The 21556-nt window shown below is 37.4% G+C and overlaps 1 protein-coding gene and 1 pseudogene across 1 annotated transcript; both read right to left on the bottom strand.

The window, feature by feature from the left end:
* Positions 1-705: 705 nt before the first annotated feature.
* On the bottom strand, positions 706-3405 carry LOC103962524 (serpin-ZX-like). The gene has a single exon (XM_048579460.1). The coding sequence runs from the start codon at positions 3380-3382 to the stop codon at positions 2075-2077; it is 1308 nt and encodes a 435-aa protein (XP_048435417.1). The 5' UTR covers positions 3383-3405; the 3' UTR covers positions 706-2074.
* Positions 3406-19903: 16498 nt separating this feature from the next.
* Positions 19904-21243, bottom strand: LOC103962525 (annotated as a pseudogene).
* Positions 21244-21556: the final 313 nt, after the last annotated feature.

Below are 21556 nucleotides of genomic sequence, written 5' to 3'. Positions count from 1 at the left end.
ATCAACTTTGACGAAATATTCTTCTTCTTCTCCAGTGGACCTCGCCAGTCCCCGCCAGCCGCCGTCTGGTTCTCCAATTTCTGGAAAATTTTCAAAGCTTAATATCTACTTTATTTCTCAATCAAAATCCATGAAATTTATATGAATTTGAAGGTCTTGAAGAGTATAACACATTCGTACCTATTAGAAGTCCTAAAACTAACGGAAAATGGTCGGAAAAACTCTCGAAAGTTCCAGCCAAAACTGGAATCCCTCGAATACACCTATTCCGACGTCAACTTCACTCCAAAGCTACTTTAGGATCCTAGATAAGTTGCTTGGAAGCCTCCTCGAGCCTTAAAACTTTTGAATTGTCCACGATCATGCCAGAGCAACCTAGCTCCTCATCGGAGCTTCTACATTCTCGAGTTCCTAACGTCCATTCGACGATCTACAGGGATGGTTAAGCTCGTGGAGTCACAAGAAAGGCGATGGTGGGTTCTAAAAACTCGATTCGTGCGAATTTGATGATAGTTGGGTGTATGGGTTTCATGGTGCAAAGGGAGATGGAGGGAGAAGGATCGAGAAAGAGAGAGAAGAGGGTGAAAGTACACATGTGCGTGTGTTTGATTGGGCAGCATAAGAAAATATCATTTTTTTGATTAGGCTGCAATGAAAAAGAGGGAGAGAGAGAGATAGGATTCTCAGTTGGCCCAAAGAAAGAAACCCAAAAATCTGATTGGGCTCAAGAACATCATAACTATTGTGATTGGTGAATATGTGATAGGTGTACTCAACCCTAAAATATTTCTACCCATTTACATATTCAAATAATCGTAACATTTTTGTTATGAATCTGATTCGACCCTAACTTGTGTCAACGAGTTCGTGACGTCGAGTACGATTTAATTACAACGGTGAGGAAATAATTTAAAACTACATATGTCCATCCACGTCACTAAGCCAACGAGTGCAATATCGTCACTTTACACACTAGGGGAGAATATATATAATAATTTAGGACGGGTCGTCACATAAGACCTCTCACTTACAATGCCACTTAGTACTATGGTTTTAGGTTCGATTCTCGCCAAAAACAAATTTGAACCACATTATTACTAGCCTATATTGGCTTAGCTCACTCCCACACCATTATTGGAGATACTATAGTTTGTTCAAAAAAAAAAAAAAAAAAAAAAAAAAACGTATCACTTATAAGTGAGGGGGAATCCCACTAGACTAGTAGATCATAGTACTAGTGACATTTTAGTTATGTCAAAAATTCCCTCAAAAATGTTAATTAAATCGTAATTCCATTAACACACTGCAATTTTATAAAGAAACGACTTACTCACTTGAACTTCCTCTTTCATCTTCTTCTGCGACTCTAATTTTCGTCCAAAAAGTTTGTAAGCATCTGGTTCTAAAATCCTCTTCACGAACCTTAGCAAGTAAAGACTACAAACCTTGCATGAAGATTTCTCTGGTGCAAGTAGACATACAATCCTTAAAATTTGGGGATTTTCATTGTTGAATTAAGGATTATTACATACTTTGCATTTTATTCGGGAGACGGAGTTGGTCAGTTGGCTGTTGGGCGACTTCGGGTGTTAGAAAGAGACAGAGAGAGGCCAGAGACGAGGGACAACGACAAATTTTTTGGCCTGTTTTTGCAGCCAAATCACAGAGGAATACAACATTTGGTTTCTGCTGTTAGGAAATTACAGTTGTGTTCCATTTATACTCTTGAGACGTGAGTGCTTTAACCGTCATCAAGGACTTTTGGGGCTTCTACTTCGTCTATCTTTGTGACAACATTGTGGAGGCCACTTCTTGCAAGAAGTTCAAAACATTTTGGTAGAAATTATACAGAGTTTGATACGAATGCAGAGAGTTTACAAACTCAAAAAAATAAAATTTAGGATTGAATTAGTTTCATACTTGAGAAATTAGGTCGCTTTATGCATGCTAACTATGCATGTTAAGGAATTAAACTACAACCAAATTATATAGCAATCTAGAAGTTTGCCCTAACTATTTCATCTAGTAAACTTAATGGAACAGACCTGATTTAAACTAACCACTCCGGTAACAATCAGCCTTCGAGCAGATTGAGCACCTGCCCAATGAACAACACTGCTCCATTCGTTTCCTCTCTGAGGAAAAACAAGAACAGGTGATTTGCCACAAAGTCTATCATCTTTGGAGGATGATAAGGATGAAGTGCCTCAACTATTATCTCAATGGCAGTAACAACGGCAGCTTCTGTTCCTTCTTCATTAACTTCAATGAAGGATTTATGGAGTACACCAAAAATAGAAGGAGTCTCACCCAGAGGTGAATTAACCATCTCTATCAAATTACCTCCTTTATATAGATCAACATGGAAAGACAGTACTGGTCCTAAATCCTTGAGAATCGTGGAAGCTTCAAAACCAAAAGCTATATTAAACTTTGGAATTCTAAAGTCACCCATTTTAACTTTCTGGCGTGGAAGATGACGATTTAAGAAACCAAGTTCAGAACAAACTCTATCAACCAAAGTTGGCAGCCCATCTTTTTCATCTGGAAGAAAAACGCACATGGAGAAATGCCACTCCTCATTTTCACCTTTTTCATAGTTGAGCTTTAAGACTTTGAAGCAGTCAAAGGCTTCTAAATATTGATTCTTATAGTTGGTCATGAAGGGCACCTTAACTGACGATTTGCCATTGATACGGTTGAAGTCATACTCTTTAGTTTCTGATGCATCAAACTTGTCATCCCAAACTCCTTTGAAGTACAATGCATTCGCAAAGATGAGCCTTGTTAAGTTGTCAACTGACTGAAAAGGAAGAATCTCTTTATTAATGTCCTTAGTCTTCTTTTCGGCCCATGAATTCAATTCAATTCTCGCTTGTTTAGCCTTGGTTTGGAAATCGACTTCCTTTTGAGCTGCCTTGTAAAACCTGTACACCACCTTTTTGAAAAAAGGCTTGAGAGGGGTCGACTTGTCAACCCAGTGTCTATTGGCAAAGGACAAAATTGTCCTGTCACTAGGTGATCCGTCAGCAAAAACCAGAGGGACCATTTTAGAGGCAAGCAAGTTGAGGTGGGCGGTGGACTGGGACTTGAGGAAAAAAAGCAACTCTTCCTCGGTTTGATCGTTTGTACCGACTGCTATCAGGCTCAATACAACGTGGATAGACAGTGGTGAGTATACTATATTACTCTTTTTGCCTTCATTGAGAAACAGCGGCTTCATCATCCTAAGTCCGACGTCGGTTTGGGTTCTTATCGACTTTTCAATCTTCATTGTTTCTGGAACCGTAATGGTGGATAAAGTTTGTATGCGGCTGTTAAGAATAAAGGGGAAAAGAGAAGGGGCCAGAGGTCGTATGTTGAAGAAGGAAGACAGTTTCATGCTTGAAGTGTGTTGGAGGGCTATGAAAGGCGCCATTGGTATCTCCAGATCTCCTATTGTTATATAAACTCACCAATTGTTATATATAAGGGTCAAGTTAAACCCAAAAATACTCTCTTCGTCTGCTAGAGATATTGCGTAACCTGGACCTTCTAATTTCTTGGCCCACATGGATACCCTCTCTGCCAATTATCCATATTTTAGAATTCAAGTATTTAACAATTTGATCTTATATTCTAATATGGCTAATAGAAAAAGAAAAAGAAAAGAAAATGTAAAAGTGATAAATCATTTTTTATTTATGTATGTTAGATGTGTTAGAACCAATCAAACGTTAAGTATATATTATACAACAATTTGCACAGTTTTAATTCAAATGGTAAAACTCAACAACAAATACAATATATTAAAACATAAACACTTAGTGTAATTATATATAAAATCACAAATCACTGACTTGTTCTTTGACGATAGAGGCTTGCAGAGCAATCTCCTAAGACAGAAACTCGTCCCTACACTAGTGCAGCAGTTCGATGGACGTCTATCTTGCAGGATACAACTATCTAATCCAAGTTCTTGCACTCGAACTTGGATTCTTGGCGAATTGGTTGTGTGGTTCTCAGCGAAATATGGTGGAATGAATTTGGAAAAACTTAATTCACGTTTCTGATTTTATTGCCCTATATATAATGGCATGATGTGAACTTATCCAACCATTCATGCTTATCAGTTTAATATATACACCCAAACTCTCCAATTCTAAGGCCCAAGGTCCATGGCTTTGGCCCAAATCAAGTCAAACTATAAGTGAGTCCATTTACTTATAAAGGTGATGTAAAATGAATGTTTGGGCGATGTGGGACTCCAAGTCCCACATAAAACACAGTTCCAACAATACCCCACATTTTCTATTCAAACTTTAGCAATACCCCACATTTGAATTGAAAATAAGATACTAGCTACATTAGTAATGTACTTCCAGAGAACTTAGATATGATACGCATCGGGATAGGTGTCTTTTGGACTTGAACCTTCTCTAGTGAGTACTTACCGGTTTTACCTAATGAAGCAGTGAATTTACTATCTTGAACTGATCATTCTTTGTAGTAAAATCGAAACAATAAGTATCACACATATCACATCTTGACACACGTCAATTCATACGGTTGTGTTCATTTTGGTCCTGAACATATCCTGGTTTCATGAGACCTTTAGAGAACTGTAGCCATACCAATTCTCAAAGATGCGACCCCACATCAATCTCATATAGGTAATGCTAATAAAGAATATCCTGTTCTATTCATCTTAATCATAAGATATTAGCATTATTAAGAATAGTTATTCACCCTTTTCGTCTAACAGGCAACACACTATTTTCCATCATAAGAATGAGTAAAGATTGTGTTGTTTCCTTTGAGTTTTCCTCAACTAGTTTGCCTATTGAACCTAGACCATGGGATCTCCAATTAGCTAGGTTAGGTTTCCGTCAAGTTATAACTCATTGAGTTGGCTTTAAACCCATTCCCTTCGATGTAAATGCCACTTGATCCTTGGATAGGCCTTTTGTCAAAGGATCGGCAATATTCTCCTTAGATTTAATATAATCAATGGAAATAGTTCCATTCTTGAGTAGTTGTCTAATGGTTTTATGTCGTCGCCTTATATGTCTCGACTTCCCATTATATTCAGCGTTTTTGGCTCGACCTTGTGCAGCCATGCTGTCACAATGTATACATATTGCAGTCACAGGCTTGGGCCAGAATGGAATATCTTCCATAAAATGTTTAAGCCATTCAGCTTCATCAGCAGCTGTATCTAAGGCTATAAACTCTGATTCCATTGTCGAACGTGCTATACATGTTTGCTTGGATGATTTCCATGACACAGCTGCTCCACCAAGTGTAAATACATATCCACTTGTGGATTTACTGTCTGTGCTCCCTGAAATCCAATTTGCATCACTATATCCTTCTAATACTGGGGGATATTGAGTGTAATGCAAACCATAGTTTAGTGTATGCTTTAAATATCTTAATACCCTTATTAAAGCATTCCAATGATCTCTTCCAGGATTACTTGAATACCTACTTAGTCGGCTTATTGAATAAGCAAGATCAGGTCTTGTACACTTCATGATGTACATCAAGCAACCTATAACTTGGGTATACTCCAATTGAGATACGCTTTCTTCTTCGTTTTTAGTAAGTTTATGAATGGGATCAAAAGGAGTTACTGCAGGTTTACAATCATAATGTCCAAACCTTTTTAGAACCTTTTCCACATAATGTGATTGAGTTAGGACATATCCATCTGAATTCCTTAGAATTCGAACTCCAAGAATCACATCAGCTAATCCCATATCTTTCATGTCAAAACTGGAATTTAGCATTTTCTTTGTGGAGTTAATCACATCTTTGTTTGTTCCCATTATAAGCATGTCATCAACATATAGACATACAATAACACAAGCATTTTTCGTTTTCTTAACATAAATGCATTTATCACTTTCATTGATTACAAATCCATTCGTAATCATATTATGATCGAATTTTTCATGCCATTGCTTAGGCGCTTGTTTGAGTCCATATAATGATTTAATCAACTTACAAACTTTCTTTTCTTGACCTTTGACAATGAAACCTTCAGGTTGATCCATATATATTTCTTCGTCTAATTCACCATTTAGAAATGCAGTCTTGACATCCATTTGATGTATCTCAAGATTGTACACAGACGCTATAGCTATTAATAACCTTATAGATGTTATTCTAGCTACTGGTGAATAAGTGTCAAAATAGTCAAGTCCTTCTTTTTGACGATACCCTTTGGCAACTAAACAAGCCTTATACTTGTCTATGGTACCATCCGGTCTGAATTTCCTCTTGAAAATCCATTTGTGTCCTATTGGTTTATTTCCAGGAGGCAAATTAAACAATTCCCATGTATTATTTTGCATGATGGATTCTATTTCACTTTGGATAGCTTCTTTCCAATAAGGTGCTTCAGACGATTCTAATGCAGCCTTATAAGTTTGAGGCTCTTCTTCAGTCACAAAAGTGAGGAAATCAGGACCAAAATCCTTTGCAATTTTTGCTCTTTTACTCTTTCGTGGTTCCAAATCGTGGATTTGAACTCTCGAAGTTGAGGCATGATTATCGTCATCATTTCTTGTAGTAACCTCATATACTCTTTTGTTCAAAACATATGACCTATCTTTGTAAGGAAAAATTTCCTCAAAGAACTCAACTTCTGCAGATTCAAGTATCGTGTTTATATGAATGTCTGCAATTTCAGATTTATGAACCAAAAATCTATATGCCGAACTATTATAGGCATGACCAATAAAAATACAATCCACTGTTTTTGGTCCAAGTTTTTGTCTCTTCGGAAGAGGCACTTGAACTTTTGCAAGACAACCCCACACTTTCAAGGTTTTATATGTAGGTAACCTACCTTTCCAGATTTCATAAGGAGATTGATTAGTCTTCTTATGTGGAATTCGGTTCAAAATCGTATTTGCAGCAAGGAGTGCCTCACCCCATAAATTATGTGGTGCACCAGAACTGTTCAACATGGAATTAATCATATCCTTCAATGTACGATTTTTCCGTTCAGCCACTCCATTTTGTTGAGGAGTATATGGTGCTGTTGTTTGATGTATTATTCCATGTGTTGAACAAAATTCTGCAAAGTCATTAGATTCGTATTCACCACCTCTATCCGATCTTAAGACCTTTATTCTTTTGTCTAGTTGATTTTCAACTTCGGCTTTAAATGTCTTAAACATGTTTAAAGCTTCATCTTTACTATGAATCAAATAGACATAACAATACTTGCTGCAATCATCAATGAAGGAAATATAATAGTTCTTTCCTCCACGAGTTGGTGTGGATTTGAAATCACAAAGATCACTATGGATTAAACCAAGTATTTCGTTGGATTTTTCCACTGATTTATATGAGTGTCTTGCATATTTAGATTCTGTGCATATCTCACATTTAGATACTTTGTTCATGGAACATTTTGGCAATAGGCCTAAGTTAACCATTCTTTGAAGAGAACGAAAATTAACATGACCTAATCTTGCATGCCATAATGTAGAGGACTCAATCAAGTAAGCAGAAGAAGCACTTGGCTTGTTATTATTATTCATAACATTAACAGAAAGTACATTCATTTTGAAGAGCCCCTCAGCCAGGTAGCCCTTTCCCACATACATCCCACCTTTGGTGATTACAAACTTGTCAGATTCAAACACAATTTTGAAACCTTTGTTACTCAGAAGTGATCCAGAAATCAGGTTCTTACGAATATCTGGAACATGCAGAACATTGGTAAGTGAAAGCTCTTTTCCGGAAGTGAGTTTGAGCGTCACTTTTCCCTTCCCTGCAACGGCAGACGCAGTTGCATTTCCCATGTACAGATTTGCTCCACCATCAACAGATTGGTAAGTAACAAATAAATTTCGATCAGCACACACATGCCTTGTTGCTCCTGTATCAACAAACCAGTCATTTGAATTAGTCAATAAATTGACTTCAGAGACAACAGCAACAAATGTGTCTTCTGCAACATTTGCTTGATTGGAACTTCCAGAATTCTGATCCTTCTTATGGCGGCAGTCCTTTGCCCTATGACCTGTCTTTCCACAAACCCAGCAACCTCCTTTGATTTTCTTGAAGGTTTTCCCTTTCACAGCAGTTATTGCTTTCTTTGCAGCATCCTTGCCTTTGTTTTTCTGATGGTGCCTTGCCTTGTGTGAGTCACCTCCTTCCACAACATTGGCCTTTGCCTCCAGCGATGAGACATCATACTTCTCATTTTTGCGATGATCCTCCTCCACACGCAGTTTGAGAATCAACTGATCCATGCTCATGTCTTCAGTTAGATGCTTCAGATAAATCTTGAAGTCCTTCCAATTCGAAGGCAGTTTCTCTATGATAGAGCCAACCACAAAACCTTCTTTCAGACCAAGATTTTCTTCATCTAACTCATGAACAATCACTTGGAGTTCTTCAACTTGCTTGACAACAGACTTGCTGTCACTCATCTTGTAATTCAGAAATTTTCCAATTACAAACTTCTTGGAACTTGCCACTTCAGACTTGTACTTCTTATCCAGAGACTCCCACAGATCTTTCGCTGTCTTATATGATGAATAAACATCATACAGAGAGTCATCTAGAGCATTCAGAATGTAGTTCCTGCATAGAAATTCACTGTGAGTCCAGGCTTCTATAGCCTGCAGAATTTCGGCAGGAATGTCTCCCTCTTCTGGTGCTTTGGGGGACTCAGAAGTAATCACATGACTCAAGTTTAGAGTTGTTAAGTAGAACAACATCTTCTGTTGCCAACGTTTGAAATCAACTCCCTTGAACTTCTCAGGTTTCTCAACATGTTGCTTGACGACACCAACATTTGATTGATCCATAGTTTCTGTCTTAGATTGTTAGAACCAATCAAACGTTAAGTATATATTATACAACAATTTGCACAGTTTTAATTCAAATGGTAAAACTCAACAACAAATACAATATATTAAAACATAAACACTTAGTGTAATTATATATAAAATCACAAATCACTGACTTGTTCTTTGACGATAGAGGCTTGCAGAGCAATCTCCTAAGACAGAAACTCGTCCCTACACTAGTGCAGCAGTTCGATGGATGTCTATCTTGCAGGATACAACTATCTAATCCAAGTTCTTGCACTCGAACTTGGATTCTTGGCGAATTGGTTGTGTGGTTCTCAGCGAAATATGGTGGAATGAATTTGGAAAAACTTAATTCACGTTTCTGATTTTATTGCCCTATATATAATGGCATGATGTGAACTTATCCAACCATTCATGCTTATCAGTTTTTTAAAAAGAAAACCGAATGCAACTGTTAGAAACTGAACGTAACTGTTCAGACAGTTTTATCCTTTCGGAAAAAACTGAATCCAAAAAATAAAAAACGTAACTTGTGTTTTTCGTCCATCCGAGCCCAAGAGCCCCAAGGCCCAAGGCCCATCTTTGACATTTAATATATACACCCAAACTCTCCAATTCTAAGGCCCAAGGTCCATGGCTTTGGCCCAAATCAAGTCAAACTATGAGTGAGTCCATTTACTTATAAAGGTGATGTAAAATGAATGTTTGGGCGATGTGGGACTCCAAGTCCCACATAAAACACAGTTCCAACAAGATGGAATGCATCTTTGAGCTTTATATCTTTCTTTTCTCCAAATGGGAATTGATACATTAGAGTCATCAACAAGAGTGTTGAAAAACCATTTTAATTGGTTCCCAATCAACCCACTAAGACACTTCTTGCTCTTAAGAAAGGTGAGAAGCCACCTTATGTGATGCGTTTTGCTCAATGTGTGGATATGGGTTTTTTTTTTCCAAAATCCCAAATTATTCAAATCTTCTAAGGCTAATCATAAATATTGTAAGGCTATCAGTCTAGTTAATTATTTGGTTCCAGAGATGTGTATATTATTTTGATGTGATTGTTACGATGCCAAGTGGCATCATCTAGTCTATCCAAATGTATAGCCAAGATGGCTAGCTAGATGATAAGACTGTTATGTTTGTTAGAATTGTTGTCGAGTTGTATTCGGTTAAGTTGTTAAGAGGGTTGCTTAGGGAGCAAGGTACTAGCTAGTATATAAGAAAATACCTATAAGAAGAAGGTGGTGTAATTGGTTGTTGTAAGAAATATCAGTAAGTTTGTATACAATATATGAAGAAGTAGAGCTAGGGTTTTAACATTGGTAGATTTGGGTCAAATCACAATTTCAATCGCCAAGATTTGGGTCCAAATGCTAGTAGACCACCATTTTTGAAGATGGATTTTCCTAGATTTGTGGAAGGAGATGATCCATTGGGGTGGGTGTATAAGGCTAAACACTACTTCGATTTTTTCAACTTTAACGATTCGAAGAAAGTGAAGTTGGCATTGTTTCACATGGAGGGAGAAGCTCTGTAGTGGTTCCAATAGGCGAAATGCCTCACTCAATATCCTTCATGGGATGAATTTACTAAGATTTTTTGCCAAGAATTTGGACTTTCAGAATTTGAAGATTGTGCTGAAAATTTGGTGAAATTAAGGTAGACTGGGCCTTTTAAAGATATATCATGGAGTTTCGAAGTTATCCAATCGAACCACAGATATAAGTCCTGCACTTCTCAAATCTTGCTTCATTGGAGGATTGAGAGTGGAATTGCGCCATGATGTGAAGTTGCTTAAACTAAGGGATGTTCTTGAAGCTTCATCTTTTGCCCAGCAAGTTGATGCTAAGCTCTCGGATCTTAAGGTGAATTTTTACATAAAGCTTCTTAATTTCAGCCTACCTTTTGATCACCTACTTTGCAAAATGTCATTAATTCAACAATCATTGAAAACCGTCCTAAAAAATCCTCTTGTGAGGATATTAACCCTTGAAGAAGTTGATCACTATCGAAAAAATGGTCTGTGTTTTCATTGCAAAGAAAAATATGTTAGGGGTCATACTTGTGAAAAGAAGCAACTGCTTCTTATTGATGTTTAAGATTATGAGAATTTGGGAAATGGAGATGAAGAAGTAATGGAAATTGAAGAGCCTGAGATCACTACTTGTACTTTGTTTGGCATTCCTGCACCCCCAACCATTAGTACAATGAAGGTTTAAGGGTTCCTAAAAAATTGCCTAATTATAATTCTCATTAACTTTGGCAGTTCTCACAACTTTATTGATTTGAGTTTGGTTAAGAGAGTGAAGTATACATTGGATATTGGACATATATTCAATGTTCAGATTGCTGATGATGGAAAAATGGCTACAAAAGGAACCTTTGGCCAAGTTTATGTCAAAATTTAAGAATTTATCTGCATTACTGATCTGTATGCAATACCATTAAGAGGGTGTGATGTTGTACTAGAAGTGCAGTGGTTTAGAACTCTTGGTCTAATTTTGTGGGATTTTGACAAAATGTATATGAAATTCTACAAAGGTTCTTAAACATTTTGCATTACTAGTCCTGGTTCTTCTTTGCACCAAATTGAGAATATCATTGCATTATAAATGCAGAAGCTTTTGCAGCAAGATACTACAATTGGAGCTTTTCTTTGCCACATGGATGCACTCTATGTGGAACAATCTATAGCCAAGCAACTGCCCCAGAATTTATTTGTTACACAGCAGCAAGAATTATTACTTGAGAAATATGAGGTATTGTTCTTTACTCCAAATTCCTTATCACCACATCGAATGCATGATCACAAAATTCCATTAATTAGTGGCAGTAAACCTCCTAATTGTAGACATATATATGGGCCAGTGCAAAAGAAAGAAATAGAGAAATGTGTTAGTGAATTGATGTAGTCTGGTTTTATCAGAGTGAGTAACAACCCTTATTCATCTCTTATTATTTTGGTAAGGAAGAAAAAAGGTACTTAGAGGATGTGTATGGACTATATGGGTCTCAATTTGATCACTATTAAAGACAAATTTCCAATTTCACTTATTGATGAGTTATTAGATGAATTGTATGGAGCTCAATACTTTTCAAAGTTAGATCTAAGAGCTGGTTATCACCATATAAGAATGCATCCAGATGATATAGAAAAGACAACATTTAGAACTCATGATGGTCATTATGAATTCATGGTTATGCCATTCGGATTGACAAATGCACCTGCAACATTTCAATGTTTGATGAATGAGATATTCAGGCCATATTTGAAGAAGTTCATATTGTTCTTCTTTGATGATATTTTAGTTTACAGTGCTTCATGGGAGTCTCATTTGCAACATCTAAGAACATTTTTTGATCCACTAAAAAGTCATTCCTTGTTTGTTAAGAAATCTAAGTGTTTTTTTAGACAAGATAGGGAGGAGTACTTAGGCCACATTGTGTCTAAAGAAGGGGTGGCTGCTGACCTTTCTAAATTAGACTCTATTGCAAAATGGCCTCTTCCTAATTCTGTCGAAGCCTTGAGAGGGTTTCTTGGATCGACTGGATATTACAGAAAATTCATACCTCATTTTGGAAGAATTATTGGTCCCTTGACTGCATTAACTAAGAAGGATAGTTTCCATTAGATTGCAGAAGCTACAATAGCTTTCAATGCTCTTAAAACTGCTATGCTATCACCACAAGTTTTTACTTTACCTGATTTCAACAAGCCATTTATAGTTGAAACTGATGCTTCTGGGTTTGGCATTGGTGCAGTTCTTCAACAAGAGGGTAGACCTATAGCTTTCACAACCAAAGCTTTATGCCCTAGAAATCAGCAATTGTCTGCATATGAAAGGGAGTTGTTAGCCATTGTTCATGCAATTACCGAGGTGCAATCATGACACGCCCGACCCTGATATTTTTCAAACACCAGGGTAGGCACATGCTGGCCGACACTCAAAGGTGACGAAGCTATATTAAGATGCATGAGGACTAGAAACAATTAACTGACAAAAATAAAACTTGTAAATTTAATAATAAGGAATATGTAATTGTGGAACGTGTTCAGAGCATACAACTAATGTGAGACAATTAAAAAAAGAATCATGTAAAATTGAATGAACAAAGGGATGAGTCATACACACAGAGGACTCGAAGATGCCGATGCGGGAGTGCCTTGACACCAAGATTGTACTTCTCGATTCTAAGTCTTGAGGGGGGCACAAAACAAAACATGAGTGGGCCAAGTTGATATATAAGTAATACAAAAATAGTTAATCTTTAATGTACTAACCCTAGGTTTAGAAAACTCATATATTATAATAAATAATAGGTTTTTCCGAAAACCTTAGCATGCCACAAAACCTTTCATAAGACATATAATGTATATAGGGTGCTTAGTAGTAGTAGCACAAGACACACACACATATATCTTCATTCGCCCGAAGGCATCACATCTCCCGGCCAAAGGCAATATAAATATCTTCCGGTTGAAGCCACCAACCTACGCCCGGTTGAAGCCGTATATAAGTATCTTCCGACCAAAGCCACCAACCTACGCCCAGTTGAAGCCAATATAAATATCATTCGCCCGTAGGCCCTACATCACCATACCGAAGCTAATTAATGATTTCATTCGCCCGTAGGCAGGACCATTTGCCCGTAAGCAGTTCGTATGAATAACCACTAAGCAAGCATATAAAAACATTAACATAATATTTCTAATATATATATATATATATCTATCTCAAATCAGAGCACAATAACTAAAATGCCATATCGTAAAACCACGTTCATAAGTAGGTATATAGTCATCAATCATATATACCACAAAGAATGTAAAGTTGATAAAGCATAATATATCATAAAGTGTAAATCCAATTTACTCATAAACATTTCATAAAGCGTAACCAACAAATCATGTTTTTCATGTATGCATTTATAATAGTAAAATATACATTTTAAAAGGGGTCCACTCACAGATACTTCGTTGTCAAAGAGCCCTGCAAACTAGAGAAGACGGAAATGCCATAAAAAATTGCACCTAAGAACATAAGGGGACCAATTAATAAAACTCTATCATAACGACTGAATTTTAGGAAATGGATGTCATAAACGGATTCAAGACGTCGAAGACATAAAGGGGGACCTCGGCTACCCTTACGCGCCGTCATAGGGCGGCTGCCTGGACGGCTATGCGCCGATTTGGGTCACTAAAAAGTTAGCCGGAAAAGTCGCTAGTGCCGCCAGAGCATAGTACCTTTGGTGGAGGTGTATGTGCTCCACTTGCGGGCCAAGACAGGTGCTCACGTGTGCCCACACTAGGATCTAAGTGCTGGCCAGGGTTCTGGGATAGGTCGATTCAATTGGGTTGGCCTGAGGGTTTTGGGTTGTAAGGTTGGGCCTAGGTAACTAGGTTTGGGCTTGGGTTTGGGTTTCTGGGTTATTAGGTTGGTCTAGCCAATTGGGCCGGGTTCCATGGCCCAACGAGTTGCACCAGCTTAGGTTTTGCGAATCGGGTTTGACCCGTTTCCAGGCCGGGTTAGCCGTTGTGAGTTAGAAGAAAGTCGGAGCTCTCCTAACTCCATTAACCTCAAAACCTAACTAAAACCTATCATGCAATATACCAAAATGAAGCCCATGGAAAAGGAAGAGATTCGTACCAATAAGACGTCGAGAGGTGGTTGGAGTTGGTCGGAAAACGGCCTATAAGTGACAAGTCCCTATCCGGAACCTTAAAAGGTTTCCTCGAGTAGTTTTCTGCATATAACTTCCTCCAAACCAAGTTCAATGGTCAAAACACAACTAAAATGTCCAAAACTAGTCATTTGGATGGTCCGGGGCTTACCTAGTCGGAGAAGGGGTGCTCAGCCATTGATGGATGTCTTTATGCTTCACAGAGAAAGGGAGGAGAGAGGAGGCAAAGAGTGAGGGTGATGGTGTTGCTGTTATTGTCATGGTTATTTGAGTGTTAGTGGCTTAAAGAGGAGAAGTGAGTGTAAAGAGAGAGACTTAAGAGAGGGAGAGATGAGAAAGACCTAAGAGTTGTGAGCAGGGAGAAAAGGCACATGTCCAAAAAGGAATAAAAGGGAGAGAGCTGGGGAACCAAAAAGGAAATGGCCCCTAATGACACATGATTTAAGACCCACAAAAGCAACATTAACAAAATATCTTTCAACCCAAGGTAGAAATTACAAAAATGCCTTTTCGTTTTGTAAATTCTAGGACAGGTCATACTTGGTTGGTAACCATTTAATTATTCAAACTGATCACCACAGTTTGAAATATGTCCTTCAAGAGAGAGCAAATACACCATTTCAGAAAAAATGGTTGTCCAAGCTTATGGGATTTGATTATGAGATTCATTATAAGCAAGGTAGTGATAATCTAGCAGCTGATGCATTGTCAAGGAGTCAATTGGTTACTAAATTATTTGTATTGGATGTGTTGGACCCTATGAAATGTCTAGCAATTGCATATCCATATTCTTAGTGGATAGATGAACTCAGAAGGCATGTTAAGAAGGATTCTTGGATATTGCACAAAATCCAGCAAGTTTTGACCAATTTTGCAAATGAAGATCTAGTGGAGAATCTCATATACCAAATGGATAATGGTTTTTTGAAGTTCAAGCACATAGTTGTTATTAATCCCCATAGCTCTTGGAAAACAAATTTTTTTTAAGAACATCACTTAGTCCTATTACAAGCCATGAAGGCTTCCTCAAAACCTATAAGAGGATTTCTAGATCTTTTTACTAGGAAGGAATGAAGACGAACATTAAAGAAATGGTTGCTAGTTGTCCTATATGTCAACAGAACAAGTATGAAACTCTGTCACCTCGAGGGTTATTCCAACCACTCCATATTCCTACTAAAATTTGGGCTGACATCTTTATGGATTTCATTGTTGGTTTGCCTCCTTGTAAAGGTAAAACTATAATTTGGGTGGTGGTTGATCGATTTGTAGACATGTAAATTTTGTTGCATACAAATGATGCATTGCAAAGCTCCATGTGGCATATGACTCATGGACAAGTCATCAATGATATGTGGCACAAATCAAACAAAGAAAGTATAAAACTTCCCCAAAATTCGGCAATAAAGGAGAATCCTCCTTAAATATGGCTAGGGAATCCAAATTGATCCTAAAACTAGAAAGAAAGAAAGAAAGCTAAAGCATCTTTATAAAACAAGTAAGAATTAAAGATTGCTCACAAAATAGGCAACAAGATCCTTAAATTCGGCCAAGGGAGTAAAATGGCTAAAATTAAGGCACAAAACATGCCTAAAATCATCCCAAAGGCAAGCCTTGAGAAGCCTATAAATACAAGGTCCTCGCATAAGCATAAGGGTCAAAAAATCTCTACAAAGAAGAACCTCTGCCAAACCTTTGAAGACTAATATGCTGCCAAAGCTCTCTTCGAAGAACATTCAACCAAATCCGAAGCTTTCTCTTAACCACAGCCGAAGCACTTCCTTGAAGAATCAACAAGCGCTAGTGCCGATTCCTTCAAGACTTTGTTGCAAGTTTATAAACTTGTAGCAACGTTTGTTTCAAGATCAAGTCGCCAAGACCCTTGAAGTGACAAAATCCTACATCAAACACTACCTTTGCCACACCCTTGAGGTGAAGATCATCCACACGTTGTTTTCAAGCTCAAAACTTGAAGCAATCGTTCAATCGTTCGTCCGAGATCAAGTCATCGTGACCTTTGGATCAACAACCTATGCATCTACATCAAATTTGAAGACTATATCAGAGGAAAATTGTAAACAAAGATTGTAACCTACAAATTCAAATCAATACAAAATTAAATAGTACACGTGTTCTCGTTTCATTTGATACAAAATTTTCTTGTTTACACGATTATCTAAATAGACCCATTTCTAAGCAGTTACTCATCCTTTTTTAGCCTCTATGATTGCTTAAATATTTGTGGATCACATCTTCAAGTTGCATGTAATGCCTAATTCCATCCTTAGTGATCGAGATCCAATCTTCATGAGCAAGTTTTGGAAGGATTTTTTTAACTCTTCAAGGTTCTAAATTGTGTTTCAGTTCTAGGTATAATCCCCATACAGATGGGCAAACTGAGGTCCTCAATAGATGTCTTGAAACATATTTGAGGTGTTTTTGCATTTTTCAACTAAGGAAGTAGGTTATGTGGTTATCTTGGGCTAAATGGAGCTATAACACAGGGTATCACACTACTACAAAGATAACACCTTATGAAATTGTTTATAGGCTGTCACCTCCACTTGTTTCTTTTTATGACAGTGGAAATACTAATCTTGCATCAGTAGATCAGACATTGCAGGAAAGAAATCGAATAATAGTAGTTTTAAAGTCTAATTTGCAAGCTGCTCAAAATCGGATGAAGGTTCAAAGTGACAAAAAAAAGAGAACTAAAAGAGTGTTCAAAGTTGGTGATTGCGTGTACTTAAAGCTTGTTCCTTATCAGTACATGTCCTTATCTTCTCATTCAGTTCACAAATTACAACCCAAATTCTATGGTGCTTTTGAAATCCTGGCTAAAGTGGGGACAGTGGCATGTAAGTTGAAATTGTTTGATACTTCAAAACTACATCTAGTTTTTCATGTTTCCTGTTTAAAAAAGCATCTGGGAGATCAAGTACAACCTTCTGTGCAACTACCAGTAACTGGCATATTGCAAGATGTACCAATGACTATCTTAGATAGGAGAATGGTGAAGAAATGACACACTGCTACTACAGAAGTGCTGGTGGAATGGCAAAATCATACCAAAGAAGATGCTACTTGGGAGAATTACCATGAACTCAAATCCAAATTTCCAGCTATTGCAAATTTGTGAAGTATCTGTGTGTATTGATTCATTCGACTTGTTTTTTGTTCCTTGTAGATTATGTTTGCTACAACTTGGATATCAGGGTTAGTTTGAGGGGGGGTATTGTTATGATGCCGAATGGCATCATCTAGTCTGTCTAAATGTACAACCAAGATGGCTAGCTAATTGATAAGGCTATTATGTTTGTTAGAATTGGTGTCGAGTTGTATACGGTTAGGCTGTTGAGAGGGTTGCTTAGGGAGCAAGGTACTAGCTAGTAAATAAGAAAATACCTGTAAAACGAAGGTGGTGTAATTGTTTGTTGTAAGAAATATTAGTAAGTTTGTATGCAATATATGAAGAAGGAGAACTCATGTTTTAATAGTGATCAATGAAATATTCATTCTGCCTAATTACATTTTTCTACTAATTTTCCCATTAAGTTATTTGTTTATTTTGCTTGATTGCATATGTATTTGGAATTATCTTGTGGAATCCTGACCAGATGTGATTGTGATTTTTTGCTTGATAGGGTTGGTCTTTATTTGGGAAATTATAAAGAGGATTTTGTAGTTAATCATATCTTTAATTCCTTGCTTGATTGCATACTATTTGGAATTATCTTGTGGAATTCCTTATCATGTTTGGTTGTGATTCCTTGCTTGATAGAGTTGATCTTCATTTGCTATGGGCACGAGAGCTTGATGTAGTTGTAGTCAACTGCTCAGTCCTTCATGTTGAACTATGTGTGGATTAAATGCGGTCTTTGTCCCTTTAATAAGGACATTTTCATCTTTTGCTGGTGAAAGTCCAGCTTTAAGCTTTTTCGGCGGGCTTGGGACTCCATTTTGCAGAGCCTAAATCATTCATGTTTTTCTAGTATGTAAACTACCACCACTTCACAAGGTTGAAAATGCCCAGCACAACACTAAATATACAATAAACAACTAAACTGATCTTGTATTCAAACTCAAAAATGGAAACTTGGGTGCATTTTTTATGCTAAAAGCATAACTGAATCTACAAAGCACTGAGCCAAAAACCTGCTTGCCAGTTGAGATCAAGTACAAATAGAAAGGAAATGTGCCTCAAATCCCACAAAGACACCCCACGACATTAACTAAATTTTTTCGTGAAACAATCTAAGTGAGGCAAAGGCCAAAATGGAATGTGCAACGGAACTAAAACTCAGTCAAACATTTAAGAAAACGAAGGAGAAACAGAGAGAGAATGATTGTACTACATGATTTATTTGCTTTCCTGTTGAGACGACCATTTATTACTCAGGACGTTTGCTTTTGAGTTTGAGTTATAATTAGTAACTGCAATGAAAATTGATCATTGAATCTTATTGAAGCCTTTCATCCAATGCATGTGTGGCTTGCAATTGCAACTATCATTCTATTCATCTTCCAACAATTGACTCTCATCAAACATAATATGATTCCTCACATCAACCAATTTATTTTTAGCATCAAGTATACAAGTAATTGAGTTGGTTCTGACCCAAAATTAGCTTATTTATGGACGAAGGCGGTGTTTCTATCCCTGTTTCAACGCCGATTAAACTTTTGACTGAAGAAACACTTCTCAAGACAATAACATTAGTAGAATCAGGTTAAATACATTACGTCAAAATATAGCAAGCGAAAGTTGAAAAGTACTTGGTGTTATGCTATAAGTTTTCATAACAATCACAACTAAGAAGCTATAAGTGACTAAATATATATTGACAGAAAAAAATAAAACAAAAAAGAGACGAATTTACAATAAAAACATATTTTCCTAAGAAACGAACTTAAGTAGCTCTATATTTCACTGCATCAGAGCGCCCCCCTCCCCCCCTCCTCGTCTTAAAAGAGATCGAAGGTTCTAGATCTCCAAAGTATTGAAGGGCTACATACTTTGAGGTTAGTCCATTTCATTTATATCAACCGAATGTTATATCCATATGACAATATGAACTTGAAGATTGTATGACTTAGTCGGATCAAATGTGCAAGTCCGTTAGATTAGCTCAAGTTTATATATATGGGGACGGGTTTGTGGCACCATGTTTTTGACACGATTCCTAAACCATTAGATTAGCCCAATTTTAATGGTTGAGATTGCATTTATAATCGAGATAACTTGTATGTCATGCTACTATGCTAGATAACATGAGCAAAGAAGCAAGGGAAATTGGTCTCGTGGATACCCACGCATTTATAAATTAACCTAATCAAGGTAGCATAATCACAATACACAGAGGGATAGAGAGTAATTAAATTTAAGAATATAATGATCAGCCTTCAAGAGGATTGAGCACCTTCCCAGTGAACAACACCACTCCAGTCAATTCCTCTCTACTAAAAAAAAGGAACGGGTGGTCAGCTACAAAGTCTCCCGTCTTTGTATCATGAACAGACTCCAACGAGTCACCAACAATACCAGTGACAATAATAGCGGCAACTTTTGTTCCTTCTTCATTAACTTCGATGAAGGATTTATGGAGTATACCAGAAATATAAAGGGTCTCACCCGGAAGCGAGTCCACCATCTCCGTCAAATCACCTCCTTTACATGGATCATGGAAAGGCAATACAATACTAATTTCTCTAGAATTTTGGAAGTATTAAAACCAGTACTGATCTTAAAATTTGGAATTCTGAAGTCGCCTACTTCAACTTTCCAATGTGAAAGATGGCGATCTAAGAAGCCACGTTTAGAACAAACTCTCTCAAACAAAGTTGGCAAGCCAGCTTTTTTGTCTGGAAGAAAAATGCACATGGAGAAATGCCGCTTCTCGGTTTTACCTTTTCGATAGTTGAGTTTTAAAACTTTGAAGCCGTCAAAGGCTTCTACTTATTGGTTTTTATAGCTGGTCATGAAGGGTGCCTTAACTGATGATCTCCTATTGAGACAATGGAAGTCATACTCTTCAGCTTCTGATGCATCAAATTTGTTATCCCAAACTCCTTTGAAGTACAATGCATTTGCAAAGATGAGTCTTGTTAAGCTGTCAATTGACCCAACAGGAAGAACCACTTTAATAAGGCCCTTAGTCTCCTTTTCGGCCCATGAATTCACTTCAATTTTCATTTCTTCAGCCTTGGTTCGGAAATGGACTTCTTTTCGAGCCGCCTTGTAAAAATTGTCCACCACTTGTTGTAAAGAAAGTTTGAAAGGGGTCGACTTGTCAACCAAGAGGCCATTTGCAAAAGACAAACTGGGCCCACCGATGGGTGATCCGTCAGCAAAAACCAGAGGGACCATTTCATAGGCAAGCAAGTTGAGGTGGGCAATGGACTTGGACTTAAGGAAAGAGAGCCACTCCTCCTTGGATTGACCCTTTGTACCGGCTGCTATCAGGCTCAATACTACATGTATAGACAACCACGAGTACACCATATTCTTCTCTTTGCCTTCAATCAGAAACAACTGCTTTATCATTCTAAGTCTGATGTTTGTTTGGTTGCTTATAGACTTTTCGATCTCTGTTGTTTTGGAAACCATAATGGTGGGTAGAGTTTGTATGCCATTGCTACAAATCGAGGGGAAAAGACAAGGGGCCAGAGGTCGTATATTGAAAAAGGAAGACAGTTTCATGCCTAAAGGGCGGCGGAGGGCTATGAAAGATGCCATTGCTATCTCTAGATCTCCTATGCCATAAACTCACCAATTGTTATATATATACGAGTCAAGTTAAACACTAAATAATCTCTTCGTCTGCTAGAAATCTTGCGTAACCTGGATTCTCTAATTACTTGGACCACAAAGATACTCTGCCACCAATTATCCGTATTTTAGAATTCAAGTATTTAACAATTTGATTTTATCTTTTCTAATATGTAAAAATGATAATCATATGACATGTTAGCACCCCACAAAATGTTGAATGCAACCCACATTAAAATTTAGTATTAAATGACTTATTTACCCTACTATGTAATGGCAG

This window comes from the organism of the source record quoted next, unplaced genomic scaffold (genome assembly GCF_019419815.1).
Source record: "Pyrus x bretschneideri cultivar Hongxiangsu unplaced genomic scaffold, Pyrus_bretschneideri_v1 Contig136, whole genome shotgun sequence".
Taxonomy (NCBI): domain Eukaryota; kingdom Viridiplantae; phylum Streptophyta; class Magnoliopsida; order Rosales; family Rosaceae; genus Pyrus; species Pyrus x bretschneideri.
The sequence above is the reverse complement of the archived record's forward strand: the minus strand, read 5'-3'. Positions and strand labels throughout refer to the sequence as shown.